Genomic DNA, 17082 nt, shown 5'->3' on the forward strand with positions numbered 1-17082 from the left:
CGGGTGAACGCTTGGCGGCCATCTTGGATTTCCAAAATTTTGCATTTTTGCCTTAATCTGGACTATTTTCCGCGCCGAACCCCATTTTTACTTTTTTTCTAACTTAACCCAATCCCGTAAAACAATTCCTTAAAACCACCCATGTCCCAAAATTTTGAGTTTCCGTAACTCCCAGTGTTGCCAGGTGATCGAGATAAAAATAGTCAAATGTCATTAGTTTGACCTATTTGCAGGAGGCGTCATCCAAATTTCTGACCGGAAGTCGTTATTTCCATTTTTTACATTTTTTGACCAAATCTTCCAAAGTATGGCAACACTGGAAATTTTTGTTTTCCCAAACGATACTCCTTGACAAACTACGTAATCGCCCCATACAACTCGACTTTCCCAAATGTTGCCAACTGCCCGAAAAATGCATTTGAAAAATCGAAAATCTGAAACTTTTTACAAAATGGCCGCCAACTCAGCCGCCATCTTTATTTTCTGACATTTCGGATTTTTCCCATAATCTGGGTCGTATAACCGACTAAACCTCATTTTTGGATTTTCTCTGCCAGAACTCCTTCTATCCGTCCTTAACTTTGAAGACACCCATGTCGAAAAAAATAATTTTCCCCCTAGCTCCCAGTGTTGCCAGGTGATCGAGATGAAAATGGTCAAATGTCATTTGCACGACCCCTTTGCAGGAGGCGTCGTCCAAATTTTTGACCGGAAGTCGTTATTTCTACTTTCGACATTTTTGGACCAAATCTCCTAAGGTATGGCAACACTGGAGAAATTTCTTCACCCAAGCAAAAATTCTCGACAGGACACACAACCGCCTCATACAACTCGACTTTCCAAAATGTTGCCATGTACTCGAAAAATGAATTCCAAAAATTCGAAATTTTCAACTTTTTACAAAATGGTCGCCCACGCCGCCGCCATCTTGATTTTTTGACATTTCGGATTTTTCCCATAATTTGGGTCGTATATCCGACCAAACCTCATTTTTATTTTTTTTCTCCCATTATTCTTTCTGTCTGTCACTAACTTTAAAGACACCCATGTCGCAAAAAAAACTTTTCCCCATAACTTTCAGTGTTGCCAGACTTTTTTCATAAAAATGGTGAAATGTCATTCGGGTCCCCAAATGTCACCAGACTGCATACCAAGTTTTTGGAATTTCTGGAAATTTCCATTTTCTACTATCCGGGGCCGTGGTGGAAAATTTTCTTCCAAAATGGTAGATTTTTCCGATTCATGGCAACACTCGAATAACAGACCAACAATCGCCCGGAACATTGTACCCCACTCCGGTGTCGCCATCTACCCGAAAATTGCTGTCAAACTTTGACAATTTTTATGCTCGCAACAAAATGGCCGACGGCTCGGCCGCCATCTTGTTTTTTGATAATCTGTGAATGAGGCTCTAAAGCAGACTATACAACGCCTAAATACTTAAAAGAAATTTTCAAAAACAATAGCGCATCTCGGAATGACACCTCCCTAAACACACCCCCGAAATCGCGTTTTCAATCCAAGATGGCGGCGCGGCCATTTTGTTTTTCTAATTTTTTCTCAATTTTTTTAACACATCTTGGCAACCAAAATAAACTCCCAAAAAGGAAAAAATTCAGGATGAAAAACAAAAAAGTTGTTGTCTCAAAAAATGCCGCCATTTTGTTTTTTGGTTCAAAAAATTTAATAAAGCTGGCAGTCAAAAAATCTAGTTTAAAACAAACACTAACAATTTTACCCCTCTCCCCTCTAAATACCTCAAAAATACCCCTGATCAGTGAGTGAGTCAGTCAGTGGTAATCGAGCTTTATATATTATAGACTAGCTTTGGTCGCCCGCTACGCGGGCTACAAAAGCTAGATCTGCGATGCTGGCCGCTCCGGGCTTCGCCCTACGCGGCGCTCGGCCTGCGGCCTCGCATTCGGAGCTCGGCCTTCGGCCTCGCAAAAATTATAGGGGACGTTTATCGTTCGTGGCAAGGCTCTTTTGCTTTTTTGACGCAACACAAGTAAATCTATGGGTACTATGGGGATTTGAACCATCGCTCGGCCTTCGGCCTCGCCTTTCTGTCTGTCACTGGGCACTAGTCCTTTTTGGACGCATTAAAAATAAATCTATGGCGACTCACAGGCTTTAAACTATCGCTCGGCCTTCGGCCTCGCCTTTCTGTCTGTCACTGAGCTCTAGTCCTTTTTTGACGCATTAAAAACAAATTTATGGCGACTCACAGGCTTTAAACTATCGTTCGGCCTTCGGCCTCGCCTTTTTCTACGTTAACCAAGCCCCCCTGCATACAATTTGTATGGAGAATTTAGTCCCTTTAGGAAAACGGGTGAACGCTTGGCGGCCATCTTGGATTTCCAAAATTTTGCTTTTTTGCATTAATCTGGACCATTTTCCGCGCCGAACCCCACTTTTACTTTTTTTCTAACTTCACCCAATCCCGAATTCATTTGTTTCTACAATTCCTTCTAACCATCCATGTCCTGAAATTTGAGTTCCTGTAACTCTCAGTGTTGCCAGGTGATCGAGATGAAAATGGTCAAATGTCATTAGTTGGACCTATGTGCAGGAGGCGTCATCCAAATTTCTGACCGGAAGTCGGTATTTCCATTTTTTACATTTTTGGACCAAATCTCCCAAAGCATGGCAACACTGGAAATTTTTGGTTTTCCAATCGATACTCCTTGACAAACTACGTAATCGCCCCATACAACCTGACTTTCCCGAATGTTGCCAACTACCCGAAAAACGCATTTGAAAAATCGAAAATCTGAAACTTTTTACAAAATGGCCGCCCGCTCAGCCGCCATCTTGATTTTCTGACATTTCGGATTTTTCCCATAGTCTGGATCGTATAACCGACCAAACCCCATTTTTAGACTTTTCCTCCCATATCTCCTTCTGTCCGTCCTTAACTTTAAAGACACCCATGTCTAAAAAAATACTTTTCCGCGTAGCTCCCAGTGTTGCCAGGTGATCGAGATGAAAATGGTCAAATGTCATTTGCACGACCCCTTTGCAGGAGGCGTCGTCCAAATTTTTGACCGGAAGTCGTTATTTCTACTTTCGACATTTTTGGACCAAATCTCCCAAAGTGTGGCAACACTGGAGAAATTTCTTCACCCAAGCGAAACCTCTCAACAAGACACACAACCGCCTCATACAAGTCGACTTTCCAAAATGTTGCCATGTACTCGAAAAATGAATTCCAAAAATTCGAAATTTTCAACTTTTTACAAAATGGCCGCCCGCTCAACCGCCATCTTGTTTTTCTGACATTTCGGATTTTTCCCATAATCTGGGTCGTATATCCAACCAAACGTCATTTTTATTTTTTTTCTGCCATAATTCTTTCTGTCTGTCACTAACTTTAAAGACACCCATGTCGCAAAAAAAACTTTTCCCCATAACTTTCAGTGTTGCCAGACTTTTTTCATAAAATTGGTGAAATGTCATTCGGGTCCCCAAACGTCACCAAACTGCATACCAAGTTTTTGGAATTTCTGGAAATTTCCATTTTCTACTATCCGGGGCCGTGGTGGAAAATTTTCTTCCAAAATGGTAGTTTTTTCCGATTCATGGCAACACTCGAATAACAGACCAACAATCGCCCGGAACATTGTACCCCACTCCGATGTCGCCATCTACCGGAAAATTCGTGTCAAACTTTGGGAATTTTTTGATCGCAACAAAATGGCCGACAGCTCAGCCGCCATCTTGTTTTTTGATAATCTGTGCATGTGGCTCTAAAGAAGACTATACATGTCACAAACACCCAAAAGAAATTTTCAAAAACAATTGCGCATCTCGGAGTGACACCTCCCTAAAAACACCTCGAAATCGCATTTTCAATCCAAGATGGCGGCGCGGCCATTTTGTTTTTCCGTTTTTTTCTCAATTTTTTTAACACATCTTGGCAACCCCAACAAACTCCCAAAAAAGAAAAAATTCAGGACTGAAAACAAAAAAGTTGGTGTTTCAAAAAGTGCCGCCATTTTGTTTTTTGGTTCAAAAAATCCAGTAAAGCTGGCAGTCGAAAAATCTAGTTTAAAACAAACATTAACAATTTTACCCCTCACCCCTCTAAATACCCCAAAAACACCCCTGATCAGTCAGTCAGTGAGTCAGTGGTAATCGAGCTTTATATATTATAGATATAGATAGCCCCTTACTAATAAAAAGTTACACAGTTGTTGAACACAGTTTTAAAATGACATTTCCATACTAAACGTCACTTTAAAACACTGTTCAACGAGCTTGTAAGTTTTATTAGTAAGGGGCAGGGGGTTAGTGTTCTTGGCGCGAATAACGTACGTTTTAAAATAAGTTCAGTTTATTTAACTCTTTGGGCTACCAAAATCGTCTTCGTCGACTTCTTGGCCATCACTGTGCTAGGCCGTAGGCGAGGTGGAGTCAGTGGTGCTCGAGTCAAGCGCACTCGAATCAGGCGAGCTCGAATCGTCCGAGGCGCTCATATCATTGCTTGTATCTGTCAAAAGGTACAAAGGATGTTCTCACTAAGAGTAGGTGCACACCGTTGATTTTTCGTCGGCCGATAGTTGTGCCCGATTGAAAAGGCTGAGGACTAAGTCTTCACTAGTGAGCGCGTTAAAAAAATATTAATTTTAGTTCTTGACAGTTTCCGCTAGGGGCGCTGTCAGTCCATACATTTTAATGTCATTTATACGCGCTCACTTGTGCTAGTGAGGACGTCTGATGTAAACTCACACTAAGCCCAGAACAGACGGTGAAACGCAACTGCAACGAAACTGCAACTGCTAGTTACTTTTGACACGGTCTTTTAAGTTGCATCTAAGTTTCTGCCATAGCGTCCGTTGAGAGACCACACATGACGCGACCAGTTTGAAACTCAGTTTCAGTTTCATTCATCAGAATCATCAGAAAGTTCCAGTTTCGTTGCAGTTGCGTTTCACCGTCTGTTCTGGGCCTAAGCCCTCTGATTACTTGTATTAAAATAGTTTTTAACTTAATTTTAAGTGACTACTTAATACGTGTAAATCAGCCATGAAAGTGAAATGTTTTATTCACAAAACAACATCAAGAAGATAAAACAAAACAAGGCATCGTACACTTACCCGTAGCAGTGACATTATCATCTGAAAATTAACATGAAAACTTTAATTATTTACCCGATTCAAGAAGGAGCTTTGTAGTCCGGGAGACGAACCACTAAGCGCCTGGCTGGTGCGTCGTAGTTAGGCTGAGTTGCATCACCATAAGAGCGCTTTCACATTAGGGCGTTAGTAGCGCGACTGCAGCGCGGCAGCGGCGTTTTTACCCGACTACGGCAAAGCAAAAGGCGTAGTCACACGTTACATATACCTACCTACCGTAGCACTTTGACAACGTGTGACTGCGGTTTTCCAAACATGAAAATTACTATGCAACTACATTAGCAACTTTGTTCAGTTCAGTATTCTGAAAATCTTGTTTTATACTTTTTCAGCGTCGTTTTTTGTCGTAGTTCGGTTTTTATAATGTGAATGTGCGTCGCGTGTTTGTCGCGCTGCTAAATCGCCTTAATGTGAAATGCGCTCTAATTTTAAACTGTTTTTTTGTATGGAGATAATATTATAAAGTTTGTTATAGTTAAAGTAAGATTATGAAACGCAGGGTAAACTTTTTTACATCCATCACATGAAATTTTACTAACCACTGGTTGTTTCGTTGTCTTTTTCAGTTGCCCTGTAAAAAGATATAGGTAATCATTATTTGTGTCTTTAAATAAGTAAGAGATATCGCAAACACTAGTTACGAAAGTGGCACAAAATTAAATAAAACAACAAAGCAATTGTTGTTTTGAAGGCTCGTATGTATTACAAAACGACGTGACACTTATTACTTATGTAGTACATGTGATTTTACACTAAATAAAACAACTAAAGAAACCACATTTTAGAAACAGTGATTAAAGCTGGTGATGTTTTTGATGATGATAACAAAGAATAATGCTTACTTCAAGGCTTTTTTGGTCGTAGGCATCTGTCGCCCTGCTTTCGCTCTATTTTCGAGTATTTGCCTGCAAGAAGTTTGGCCAGAAGGTTATTTGTTATGTAATGGTCAGCGTGACTATTGCCTCTACATTCTTAGGGCCCACCTTGTAGAAGAAGATAGGATGTTCTCATCCCCCAAACGGCCCTAGCAGTCATGAGCGTAGTCTTCACGAACTGAGAGAGGTATTCTGGTCCAGTTTCCGTGTCAAGAGGGGCATTCTTACCCAAGGGGACAAAGAATATCTCGTATTTCACATAGAAAAGAAACCAGAGCTGGCTTTAATCTACAAGCTGTAGATCCTGGCTACACAAGAGTTGCAGAGGTGGGAACGAGCGGTGTGAATAGTCCCGTTTAATCTACTGGGGACCCAGCACATCCACCTTCTGGTGATGCTTTGGTGTTTGTTTGTGTTGGTATTATTGCGTGTAGTGGGAGATGTTTCTTAATAAAACTCGGATTGCAGAATGGTGAAATCTTATTGTATTCGCACCCTTTATATATATTTCCTAGTACGTAAAAATAATAACAATGGGTAGATTATTTACTAGACTACCTAACACAATTTCAGACTAAGTAAGACGGCTATACTAATGCTGTCCTTGTCATCGCACAAAATAATATTCAACCGCCCGCTACTCCGGAGGAATGAGTAGGACGGCATGCGCGCTGTCTCTGTCGCGCACTCGCGGCGCGGGCGCAATCAAATGTAGGTCAAATTCTTTCAGCAGTGGCACGGCGGCGAGCCGAGCGGGCGGTCGCCGCGACTCGATGTGCGGTGTATGTGTCCCCACAGGTACCCCCCGTCAGGAAAACCGTACATTTCTTGTAGGTTTGACTATCCTGCCGGAACGGGTTACGTATTGAGGATCTTGTGGCAGTTCTTCACAGGGCATCACGAAGGCGGGCTTCAGTCTATCTAGTGATATGTTCGCTTCACGTTTCGGTAGTTTTATCTTGAAGTGTTTGTCGTGTTTTTCTATAACTTCAAACGGGCCTTCATACGGTGGTGTTAGTGATTTGCGAGTTGCATCTGTGCGTATAAATACTTGTTTGCAGGTTGACAGCTGATCGGGAACGAAGCTTGTGCGTTGTTGTTGAGTTGAAAACGTTGAATAGTTTAGTGATGACATTGTTTCTGTGAGTTTGCGTATTATTTCCGGGTCTTCATTGTTACTTGTAGATGTTGTAGGTGTGAAAAAGTCGGCAGGTAGTCGCATTGAGGTTCCGTAGGTCATCATAGCGGCACTATAGTTGGTTTGTCTATGTATTGCATTGCGTAATCCTAGCAATACTGAAGATAACTCTTGCGTCCATTGATTTCTATTGCCTCTTGCAATTAGGGCGGCTTTCAGTGATCGATGCCAGCGTTCTACGATGCCATTGGACTGTGGATGATAGGCGGTAGTCCTTAATCTTTCGACTCCGAGCTTTTTTGCGAGTTTTTCGAATAAAGCTGATTCGAATTGCCTTCCTTGGTCGGTGGTTATGCGTAGTGGGCAACCAAATCTTGCGATCCAACTGTCGTAAAAGACTCTGGCTATTGTGTCTGCACTTATATCGTTGACAGGTATTGCTTCAGGCCATCTAGTGCATCGATCGATCATAGTAACAATGTAGCGGTGTCCTTCTGATGGTGTCAATGGGCCGACGATGTCCATGTGTACGTGTTCAAATCGGCTTGATGTAGGAAATTGTACGAGTGGTGTTACTGTATGGCGACTCACTTTTGCTCGCTGACAAGGTAAGCAGCATCTAGTCCATGTTGATATGTCTTTGTTCATGCTAGGCCAGAAGTACTTCTCGGTAACCATTTTTCTTGTTGTGCGTATTCCTGGATGACTCAGCTCATGTAACGCTTTATAGGCAGTTTCACGAAGGCTTGGCGGTAGGTAGGGACGCGGTGTCTTTGTAGTTACTTCGCAGTAGATAGGTTTCTTTAGGCCGGGTAGTGTAATCGTAGTAAAACTGAGATGCGGCTTTTGTAACAGTTGTTTCAGCTCTTGATCTTGCGCTTGTTTTTCAGCCAACTCGTTGTAGTCGATGATAGTAGGACAATCGATTGATGAAATGCGTGATAGTGCATCAGCCACAGTATTGTCTTCGCCATTTATGTATTCTATTCTTGTGCAGAATTGACTGATGAAAAGTAGCTGTCTCTCTCGTCTAGGTGTGTCATTTGCAGTTGTTGGCTTCATCAAGGCGTAAGTTAGAGGCCTGTGGTCTGTATAGACAGTGACGTCGTTGCCTTCAATCAGTCTTCTAAAGTGCTTAATAGACATATAGATCGCTAATAGTTCACGATCGTATACGCTATATCTCTTCTGTGTGTCACTCAGCTTCTTTGAGAAAAAAGATAGTGGTCTCCACACGTTGTCTATCTTTTGTTGTAGTACTGCGCCAACACTTACGTCTGACGCGTCTGTCATGATGCATAGCGGTGCGCCTGAGACGGGATGAGTCAAAACCGTGGCGTTAGAGATGCTTTGGCGGCATTTCTCGAACGTTTCTTCAAGGCTTGGCGTCCATTGAATAGGCGATTTGTCTTTTTTCTTCTTATTGTGAAGTAGCTTGTTCAAGTCGATTTGAAGTTCAGCTTGTTTAGGTAAACAATCGTGGTAGAAATTTAGCATCCCCAGAAATCGTCGTAACTCTTGTATGTTTGCTGGTTTCGGGTAGTTGAGAATAGTTTCGATGCGTTCTTCAGTTGGTCTAATACCCTCGCTTGTAACTTCGTATCCCAGGTAGTTGAGTTTTTGGACACCAAACTTGCATTTTTCAGTGTTTATTCCGACACCGTACTTTGCTAGTCGTTCTAGGACTTGACGTAGGTGCATTTCATGAAGTTTTTCAGTTTTTGACCACACTAATAGGTCATCAACGAAGCAGAAGCAGCATGAGTCTAGGTCTTGTAGGACTTCGTGCATGAATCGTTGGAAAGTCTGTGGTGCATTTCGAAGTCCAAACGTCATGCGGGTGAATTCAAAAAGCCCAAATGGCGTGGTGATAGCAGTTTTCTTAATATCGTCTTCAGCCATTGGAATCCAAAAAAATGCTCTTTTCAGGTCAATTTTAGAGAAAATCTTCATGTCATGTAGCTGGTATGTGAAGTCTTGTATTCTTGGCAGCGGGTATCGATCAGGTAAAGTAACCGCGTTCAATCGACGGTAGTCGCCACATATTCGCAATGTACCGTCTTTTTTCTTCACAACATGTAGTGGGCTCGCCCAGGGACTCTTCGAAGGCTGGCAAATTCCCTGTTCCATCATGGATTGGAATTCTGCCTTGGCTGCGTTGTATTTATCTGGCGGTAGCGGGCGTGGTCTGGCAAACAGCGGCGGGCCGACGGTTTCAATGTGGTGTCTAACGCCGTGTTTAGCGGACGTTTTCATCGATGTTGGCTTGAGGACTTCAGGGTAGGCTTGAAGTATTTTGTGATATCGATGGCTTGGCTCAACCAGATGAATTGACACGTCTTGATTTGTTTGTATCTCGACGGTGTTGACAGATAGTTCAGTTACGCTGTCAATTAACTTCTTGTGATGTAGGTCCACCAGCAGCTTATAGTGTCGTAGGAAGTCTGCACCCAAAATTGACATCTTCACATCGGCCACGATGAATGTCCACTTGAAGCTGCGTCGAAGTCCCAGGTTCAAATGAATTGTTTTATCGCCGTACGTTTTGATTGGTGTGTTGTTGGCAGCAAATAAGGCGTAGGTAGTAGACGTTATCGGTTTTCGCTTATTCTTTGTCGCTAAGACCGATATATCTGCGCCGGTGTCGACTAGAAATCGCTCTCCAGTGTTTCTTTCAGTGATGCAAAGGCGATTGTTCAGTTTAGTAACACCGACGTCCGCCACGGTCGGTGTTAACGTTAGTTTTCCGACGACGGTTTTCTAGCGCACGGAGGCTCACATTTCCTCGCTTTATCTCCAAATCGATGGTGATAAAAACATTCCCAACCGGGATCGCCAGGTTTCTTGCCATTTGTTCTAGACCTTGATCTTGAGCGTGCACGATAAGGACGGCGATAGTTTGTCCTGCTCTCACGTATCGCTGCTATCTCGAGTGTGAGCTTTTCAATTTGCTTTGACAGAAGTTCATAATGTGGGTCTCGACTTGTCGACGGTTGTGATGGTGATGAAGCAATCTCTGCGATGGTGTTACGATCTGTGTGTTCCATCATCTTGTCTGCCATGATCGCCAGTGTGTCTAGAGATGATTCAGTACTCACAGACAGTACGGCTCGAACTTGTGAGGGTAGATGTCCCATCCAAAGCACTTTCAGGGCGTCGTCGGTTACTTTCTCGCCGGCCAGGTCACGCATAACGCGCAGTAGTTGTGTTGGTTTCTGATCGCCAAGCTCTAGGCCGCTTAGAAGCTTTTGAAATTGACGGGATTCCGATTCTTCGTATACTGACAGTAATCTTCTCTTCAGCGCTGTGTACTTTCCAGTGGCGGGTGGCTTGCAGATGATGTCGCTGACTTGTTCAATATCCATTCGTTCCAGCACCGGTATAACAAGGTTGTATTTCTGGTCATCGCCGATCTTGCACGAAGAAACCACAGCTTCAAATTGCGCGAACCAAAGTTTAGGTTGAGCTCTCCAGAACGCAGGTATTCTTGATTGCAGTGAAATTGTTGACACTTCTTTCTCTTCAGAGCGCAGCGCAGTGGGTACAGCATCGCGGAATTCTTCCTCCATAGTAAATGTTTCAGTGAAGTCGGGTAAACGTCGGTTGGTCACCACTGTTGGTATTATTGCGTGTAGTGGGAGATGTTTCTTAATAAAACTCGGATTGCAGAATGGTGAAATCTTATTGTATTCGCACCCTTTATATATATTTCCTAGTACGTAAAAATAATAACAATGGGTAGATTATTTACTAGACTACCTAACACAATTTCAGACTAAGTAAGACGGCTATACTAATGCTGTCCTTGTCATCGCACAAAATAATATTCAACCGCCCGCTACTCCGGAGGAATGAGTAGGACGGCATGCGCGCTGTCTCTGTCGCGCACTCGCGGCGCGGGCGCAATCAAATGTAGGTCAAATTCTTTCAGCAGTGGCACGGCGGCGAGCCGAGCGGGCGGTCGCCGCGACTCGATGTGCGGTGTATGTGTCCCCACAGTTTGTATTACCGAATAAGAGTAGGCGCACACCGTTGATTTTTCGTCGGCCGATAGTTTAGTCGGGCAGTTGATCAATATGGGCATGTATGGGAGTGCGCACACTACGCCGATTCGATTTGGCCGATTCTTCATACAATTTAAAATCGGGCACAACTATCGGCCAACTAAAAATCAACGGAGTGCGCCTACTCTTACTGTTAAAATCGTCACATGACATTGTCTTGATGACTTGGCCTTACTTGAGCAGCTTCACGCTGATCTGAGCGCTGGGCAGGCGCGCCTCCACGGGGTTGGTGATGACGAGCACGGCGTCCTCGTCGAGCAGCGAGCTGGAGGTGGTGTTGTCGGCCTCCTCGTACATCTCGTCCGAGTCGATGTCGTAGTAGAACTCGTTGGGGTGGTTCTGTGAAGAGAATAGTGGAGAGAAGATATTGGAAAGAAATTGTAGTGTTTGCATCTACGTACTAGATACAATAGGCTGTCTCATCAGTCACGTGACATCGTTGTGAGTGAAACGAGTCAGTCGTATGGCAGACGTGCCGCAGTGAAACGCTTGGTGTGACGGTGAGCCAGTGAATAGTGCACATTTAGGTATATTACAGAAATGAATGGAGGATTAAGATTTTGTTTGAGAGGAGTTTGATGTGCTCCTGAGAACATACGCCACGAATGGAAAGTTGTGTGTATGTACCTTACCTACCTATCAACCTAGGCTCTCATGCTGGCATCTCGCTTTGTTGAGAGTCTCTTGGAACGGCACCAACTATCCTGGCTAGACGACCTGTAGGTACATTTTTTCTTGGCTCCGCCCCAGGCTACGACTCTCAATAGTAGCAGCCTAACTTCAAGAGGTCAGGGGCAAAGTAGCTTAAATAAACCTTCATTAACTAATCATACCTTGCTCAAGCTAGGGAAAAACTTGTAGCTCTGCGCCTTGCTTATGAACCGCCTGGTCATCGGCTGCAGCATGCGCCGCAGCGCGCGCCGCGCTGGCGCTGTTTGCTGGCTCTGCCTCATGAGCGTCACCAGACGGAGCACGGAGTTGAAGTCCCATTCGGATGAGTCCACGAAGCCTGGCTCTTTCTGCACTATGGATGCTAGAGAAATACATCAGTCAAAATATCCGTGGTCCGTATAGTGATCGTTAGCGACCCTTAGAAATCGATTACTGTTCTACTAGTAAGTAGGTGAAAAAAATTAAGATAGATTAGATGAATTAATTATTTTCTTAAAATAAGGATCCTTATATCTATCTCATTTATTTCACTTTTTGTTGTTTGCCTTAATGGTTTACTGAAATAAGTTAGTTCTTCCATAACAGGTGACCTAGATAAGGTTACAGCACACTTATCAACCCGGAAAACGATCAACACTGTATCGTCTTTTACCGCACCGTCAACCAAGGTAAGGATTTTACGTTACGGTACGCGTGTGCTGAAGAATACTGACCGCCTCGAGTTGGTACGATTACAACCCGTTTCCGGGTTGATAAGTGTGTTTCGTCCTATAATCGACTTACCTTTAATCTTAATCGGAGCCACCTCGTTGAGCTCATCCAGGAACTTAGTCTTGTGATACTGCACCAGCCGGCCGAGCCAGCCTGTCTGGAACCAGGTGCTCCCAACCGCCGTCAGGCTCACGCAGAGACATGTAAAAGTCTAGGAACGTAGAGAGGGCCGTAAACGTAGTTACCTACAATCCGGTCAAGCTGGCAGCCGTGACGTCACATCGACGCTTTGGCACAAACGTGATGAACGCAGAAATGTATGTGCGGGTGAGTGCGAGGTGCGCAAATAAGTTGACTGGGTTGTACAGGGGGTTGAAAATGTCGTTGAATTTACTTAGAACAACGGATTTGCGAGTACCTATCTCAGATTAAAACTAATGCAGTAATCCCAACCGTGTAGCGAATTAGCGATAGCCACAATAGGTAAGTACTTAATTTACTGTAACAACTACTGATAAACCCCCGGTCAGGGGCCCCATGCCCCTGATCCTTAATATGCCCGTAGGTTGTGAAAAACGGCCCTGGGTGCCCTGACTAAGATACAATGTAATGACAACGCCATCTATTGAAAGAAAAACAATTCAAGATTTAAACTTACCAATAAATTATTCATTTTACTTAAACCTTAACATTGAGATGTAAAAGCTATTTATCTATGAAATACAGAAATAATGCTTTAATATCGCCCATTTTAATTACATGCAATATAAAATAATAACTACCCATTTTAATGACACGTTATCAATGTAATTTTCTGCGTATTAACAAATTAAATTACATTGTATGTAAAAGTAGTAAGTATTGTATAATTTAAACAGTAGTATTATTGTAGGTATCTCCTGGTGGTACCTGGGTACAGTCGAGTTTAAACATTTAACAAACTTAAACATCAATAAAATCTATGAATAAAATGTAATCATATAAACTGTTTATAAATATGTCGCGGTAGCGCAGCCAATAATATTATTACAATTTACAACTTTTCTGAGCAAAATATTGTATTGAGGAATGAGGATGCTTCATTGGCAACGAAACGGTGTAGAGTTTAGAGCAGTTACAAAACGCATGCAACGTCAAAAAATTTGACATTGACATTTCCCGCAGGGGACGTGGTCGGTCGGATCGACGTATTTTACTGAAATTAATTCGAAATCAATTAATTTTGTTAAAGTTTTACCACAAAGGTGTTTTTATTTAAAAAATTTATAGCTTTCTAATATTTGACAATCAATCAGTGTAGTGTAAGAGTTACAAATGACGTGAAATTATAGTTTCGAATTCATCACGTACTCAGATGTAAACAAAGAGATTTTTATGCGAAAAAATGCGATTAGAGATTAGTACAACCAGTGGGCGTTAATGAGTAGCCTTTTAGTAGGTTTTGTTAAGCATTTTCGACGAAAAAAGCGAGTCAAAATGAGTGGAGTGAGTCGCGATGCGCCTGTGGGGGTCCAGTGTCTTCAGAGCCTGAGTAGTTCCCTATTCCCTCGCCTTCAGTTCAACAGGCTACTATTGTAAGTTTTTTTGAAATTTTTATTTTTTAATTGCGGCCAAGGCTATGGCATTCACGCTTGAGATGAATCATTGAGTTTATGCATGAATTAATTGCAAACAACATTTGTTTGTAATTACTTTACAATAAAGCCTTGTACAATTACTGAGTTATCACCAAGTTACAATGTTATTAGTCACCATTAGCAAGGTTATCATTGGCCAATTATTAAGTCTAATTAATAAAAATTATAATTATAGAAATTCAGTAAAAATAGGTACCTAATTAAATAATTTGTTTAAATGTTAATTTTAAATACTTTTACTACAACTAACACTACTAATTTTATCATTCTAATATGTGAGCTATTTTCGAGCATAACTCTAGAATAGTAACATATTACATAAAATAGAAAGTATCTATTGAAAAGTAAAGGTCAAAAGTTGAGATTTCTACAAACACTACGTACAGCTAAAAGCAAACATAGAAGGTGAAGGAAGCACTAAAAGATGATAAATTACAGATTATTCTTTTAAACAGTGCCCGTTTTCACCATCAATCCCTAATTTAAAAAGACCCTTATGGTAACACATAACAGGAATTTAGTTTTCATAGGGGTCACTTAAAAATTATGGATTCAAAATCAAAATCAAAAATATTTATTTAGACCACAAGTGGCTCTTATGAACGTCAAAATGTAAATAATAAAAAAAGAAAAGGTAGCCCTTATGGGGCTCTTTACATGTCTTAAAAACGAGCATAGGTCTGTTTCTGATATCAAAACAAAAGCTTTTTGAGTCAGCAGATAGCTGATAATACAAGACAACAACAATAACAACGTACGAGAAAGCAAACATTTTCAGATTTAGGTTCTCACATTATAAAAATTGTGCAAAAAGAGTTCACCGCTGTTTAATTAAGCTTGTGGACATGATATTATAATTTCAGCTTCTTATCAAACTCGTTTCCGTTTATTTTTACTATCACATACGAATCATGCTATCATGTACGTCTGATAATATCTTAACAATGTTATTTATAGTTTTACTTTGATAATTGACTCATAATTACAAAATAATTATTATGTTATACATTTTGAACTTGTATGAAATACACATGGTTACAGGAGTTCTTGTTAGTCAATTTATATCTATGTACCATCAGCAACAGTGTTAACTATCCATTGCCTGTCATGTCGTCTTGTTCTATCGCAACGAATCACCATTTGATGAGAGCGTGAGCAAAAACTGAAATGGATAGTTAACAGTGTAGCCGTGTGTACATATAACATTTAGTGCAGAAAATAATTAAGTACTCAACTTGAAATTGCCAATTTCTTATCAGTGATGTCATTTAATTAGTTTTACTGTGAATGGCAGAATCGTGCGTAGTTAATGTTGAGTTTAGTTGATTAACATTGTTTTCTAGTAATAAAGTACCCTAACAAGTCTTAATAAAACCGGCCAAGTGCGAGTCGGACTCGCGCACGTAGGGTTTCGTACGACGCGGCGACGCTTTGATTGTTGCATAGGAACCGCCCTTGAATATTTTTTTAATTTTTTTAATATTAGTTGTTATTGTGGCAACAGAAATACATCGTCTGTAAAAATTTCATGAAATACAGCATGTTGACAGACAGACAAGACAACAAAGTCTTAGTAATAGCACAGTAATAGATAGGGTCCCGATATTACCCTTTGTGTACCGAACCCTAATAAAAAGTACCCTAAACCAGGGTTTCCCCAATTTTTCTTTGCCAAGGAACCCTAATTGATTAAACTTTTCCTAGCGGAACCCCCGTACTACTCCGCCCGCACGCCCTGCCCCTCCCTTGTGCGTAAACAAGTCTGTGCGCGTGAACAACGTCGGTCACGAAACGTGGGGTAATATTTTTTACGGAACCCTTGCGGCCTTTCCACGGAACCCCAGGGTTCCGCAGACCACCTTTCGGGAACCGCTGCCCTAAACAAAGCAAACCACAGTACCTCTAGCATGAACAACTTTCGTCTTCGAATCGTTTGCGTATTCGACAAAATTCGATTACTCAACTTTCGAATTAAACGATAACGTGACAATTTTGATTGTCAAAATAAGTTTCGTGCAACCATTTCTCATATTAAGTTCACTTTACGTGCTAGCCGTACTGAGCGAGCATAGCATCATTTTCAACCGACTTCAAAAAAAAGGAGGAGGTTCTCAATTCGACCCGTATGTTTTTTTTTTTTTTTTTTTTCTATGTTTGTTACGCGATAACTCCGCCAATTATGAACCGATTTGAACAAATCTTTTTTCGGCGTATAGGTAATACCTCAAGGGTGGTCCCATTTAAATTTAATAATAGAAAAACCAACCCCCAAGGGTGGAAAATTGGGGATGAACTTTTTTATACGCAATATCTCCGCCGATTATAAATCAATTTGAACGATTATTTTTTTGTTGAATAGGTATTATCAAAAGGGTGGTTTCATGCGAATTTGAAGAAAATATTTCACCCCCAAGGGTGGAAAATTGGGGATGAACTTTTTTATACGCAATATTTTTATTTTTTTTTTGTGTTCACGCATTTGAAGTCGGTTTTATTTTTTTAAAAAGTTAATTAAGTAAGTATTTACTTCTTTAACTTAGCTGTCGTGGTCATTGCTGATGACTTGTGATCAGTGCCGGACTTATGTACCGAAATGTCAATGAAACAAATACATAATTTAACCACTTATTGTATTAGAAAAGATACGGGTCCCATAAAAGGACGACGTTATAAATTCGGCGGAATAATGTCATCAGTGCAAAGGCCTTTCTCCCCTACAAACAAAGGTCATACAGATGAATTGCGTTCACAACAATGTCATACAATCAGTGTTGTTGCAAAATAGCATTCATTTCAAGCATGATAAGACTCAAATTTCGCTTAGCTGGATGTACACTCAGCGTCATA

The 17082-nt window shown here is 41.4% G+C and overlaps 2 protein-coding genes across 2 annotated transcripts in view; one reads left to right on the top strand and one right to left on the bottom strand.

Annotated features, from left to right (window-relative positions):
- Positions 1-4301: 4301 nt before the first annotated feature.
- On the bottom strand, positions 4302-13339 carry LOC135085728 (uncharacterized). Its single transcript, XM_063980526.1, has 8 exons — positions 13257-13339; positions 12671-12809; positions 12049-12248; positions 11391-11554; positions 5981-6043; positions 5678-5709; positions 5100-5120; positions 4302-4492 (listed from the first exon to the last, which is right to left on the bottom strand). Exons 1-8 carry the CDS (start codon positions 13269-13271, stop codon positions 4395-4397), a joined length of 732 nt encoding a protein of 243 aa, XP_063836596.1. The 5' UTR covers positions 13272-13339; the 3' UTR covers positions 4302-4394.
- Positions 13340-13733: 394 nt separating this feature from the next.
- LOC135085592 (glucose-6-phosphate exchanger SLC37A2) overlaps positions 13734-17082 on the top strand; it is a 32931-nt gene continuing 29582 nt past the window's right edge. Inside the window, exon 1 of the mRNA XM_063980364.1 lies at positions 13734-14172. Within this exon, the coding sequence (XP_063836434.1) occupies positions 14018-14172 (155 nt within the window). The 5' untranslated portion in view covers positions 13734-14017. The remainder of the gene's footprint in view (positions 14173-17082) is intronic.

Source organism: Ostrinia nubilalis, chromosome 29 (assembly GCF_963855985.1).
Source record: "Ostrinia nubilalis chromosome 29, ilOstNubi1.1, whole genome shotgun sequence".
In the NCBI taxonomy this organism is placed as follows: Eukaryota; Metazoa; Arthropoda; class Insecta; order Lepidoptera; family Crambidae; genus Ostrinia; species Ostrinia nubilalis.

Excerpts from the sequence above, each read along its gene's own strand:
- LOC135085728 (XM_063980526.1), bottom strand. Across the intron at positions 5,710-5,980 it reads ACGACCAAAAAAGCCTTGAA|GGCAACTGAAAAAGACAACG; the intron begins GTAAGCATTATT and ends ATCTTTTTACAG. Across the intron at positions 5,121-5,677 it reads AGACAACGAAACAACCAGTG|ATGATAATGTCACTGCTACG; the intron begins GTTAGTAAAATT and ends GTTAATTTTCAG.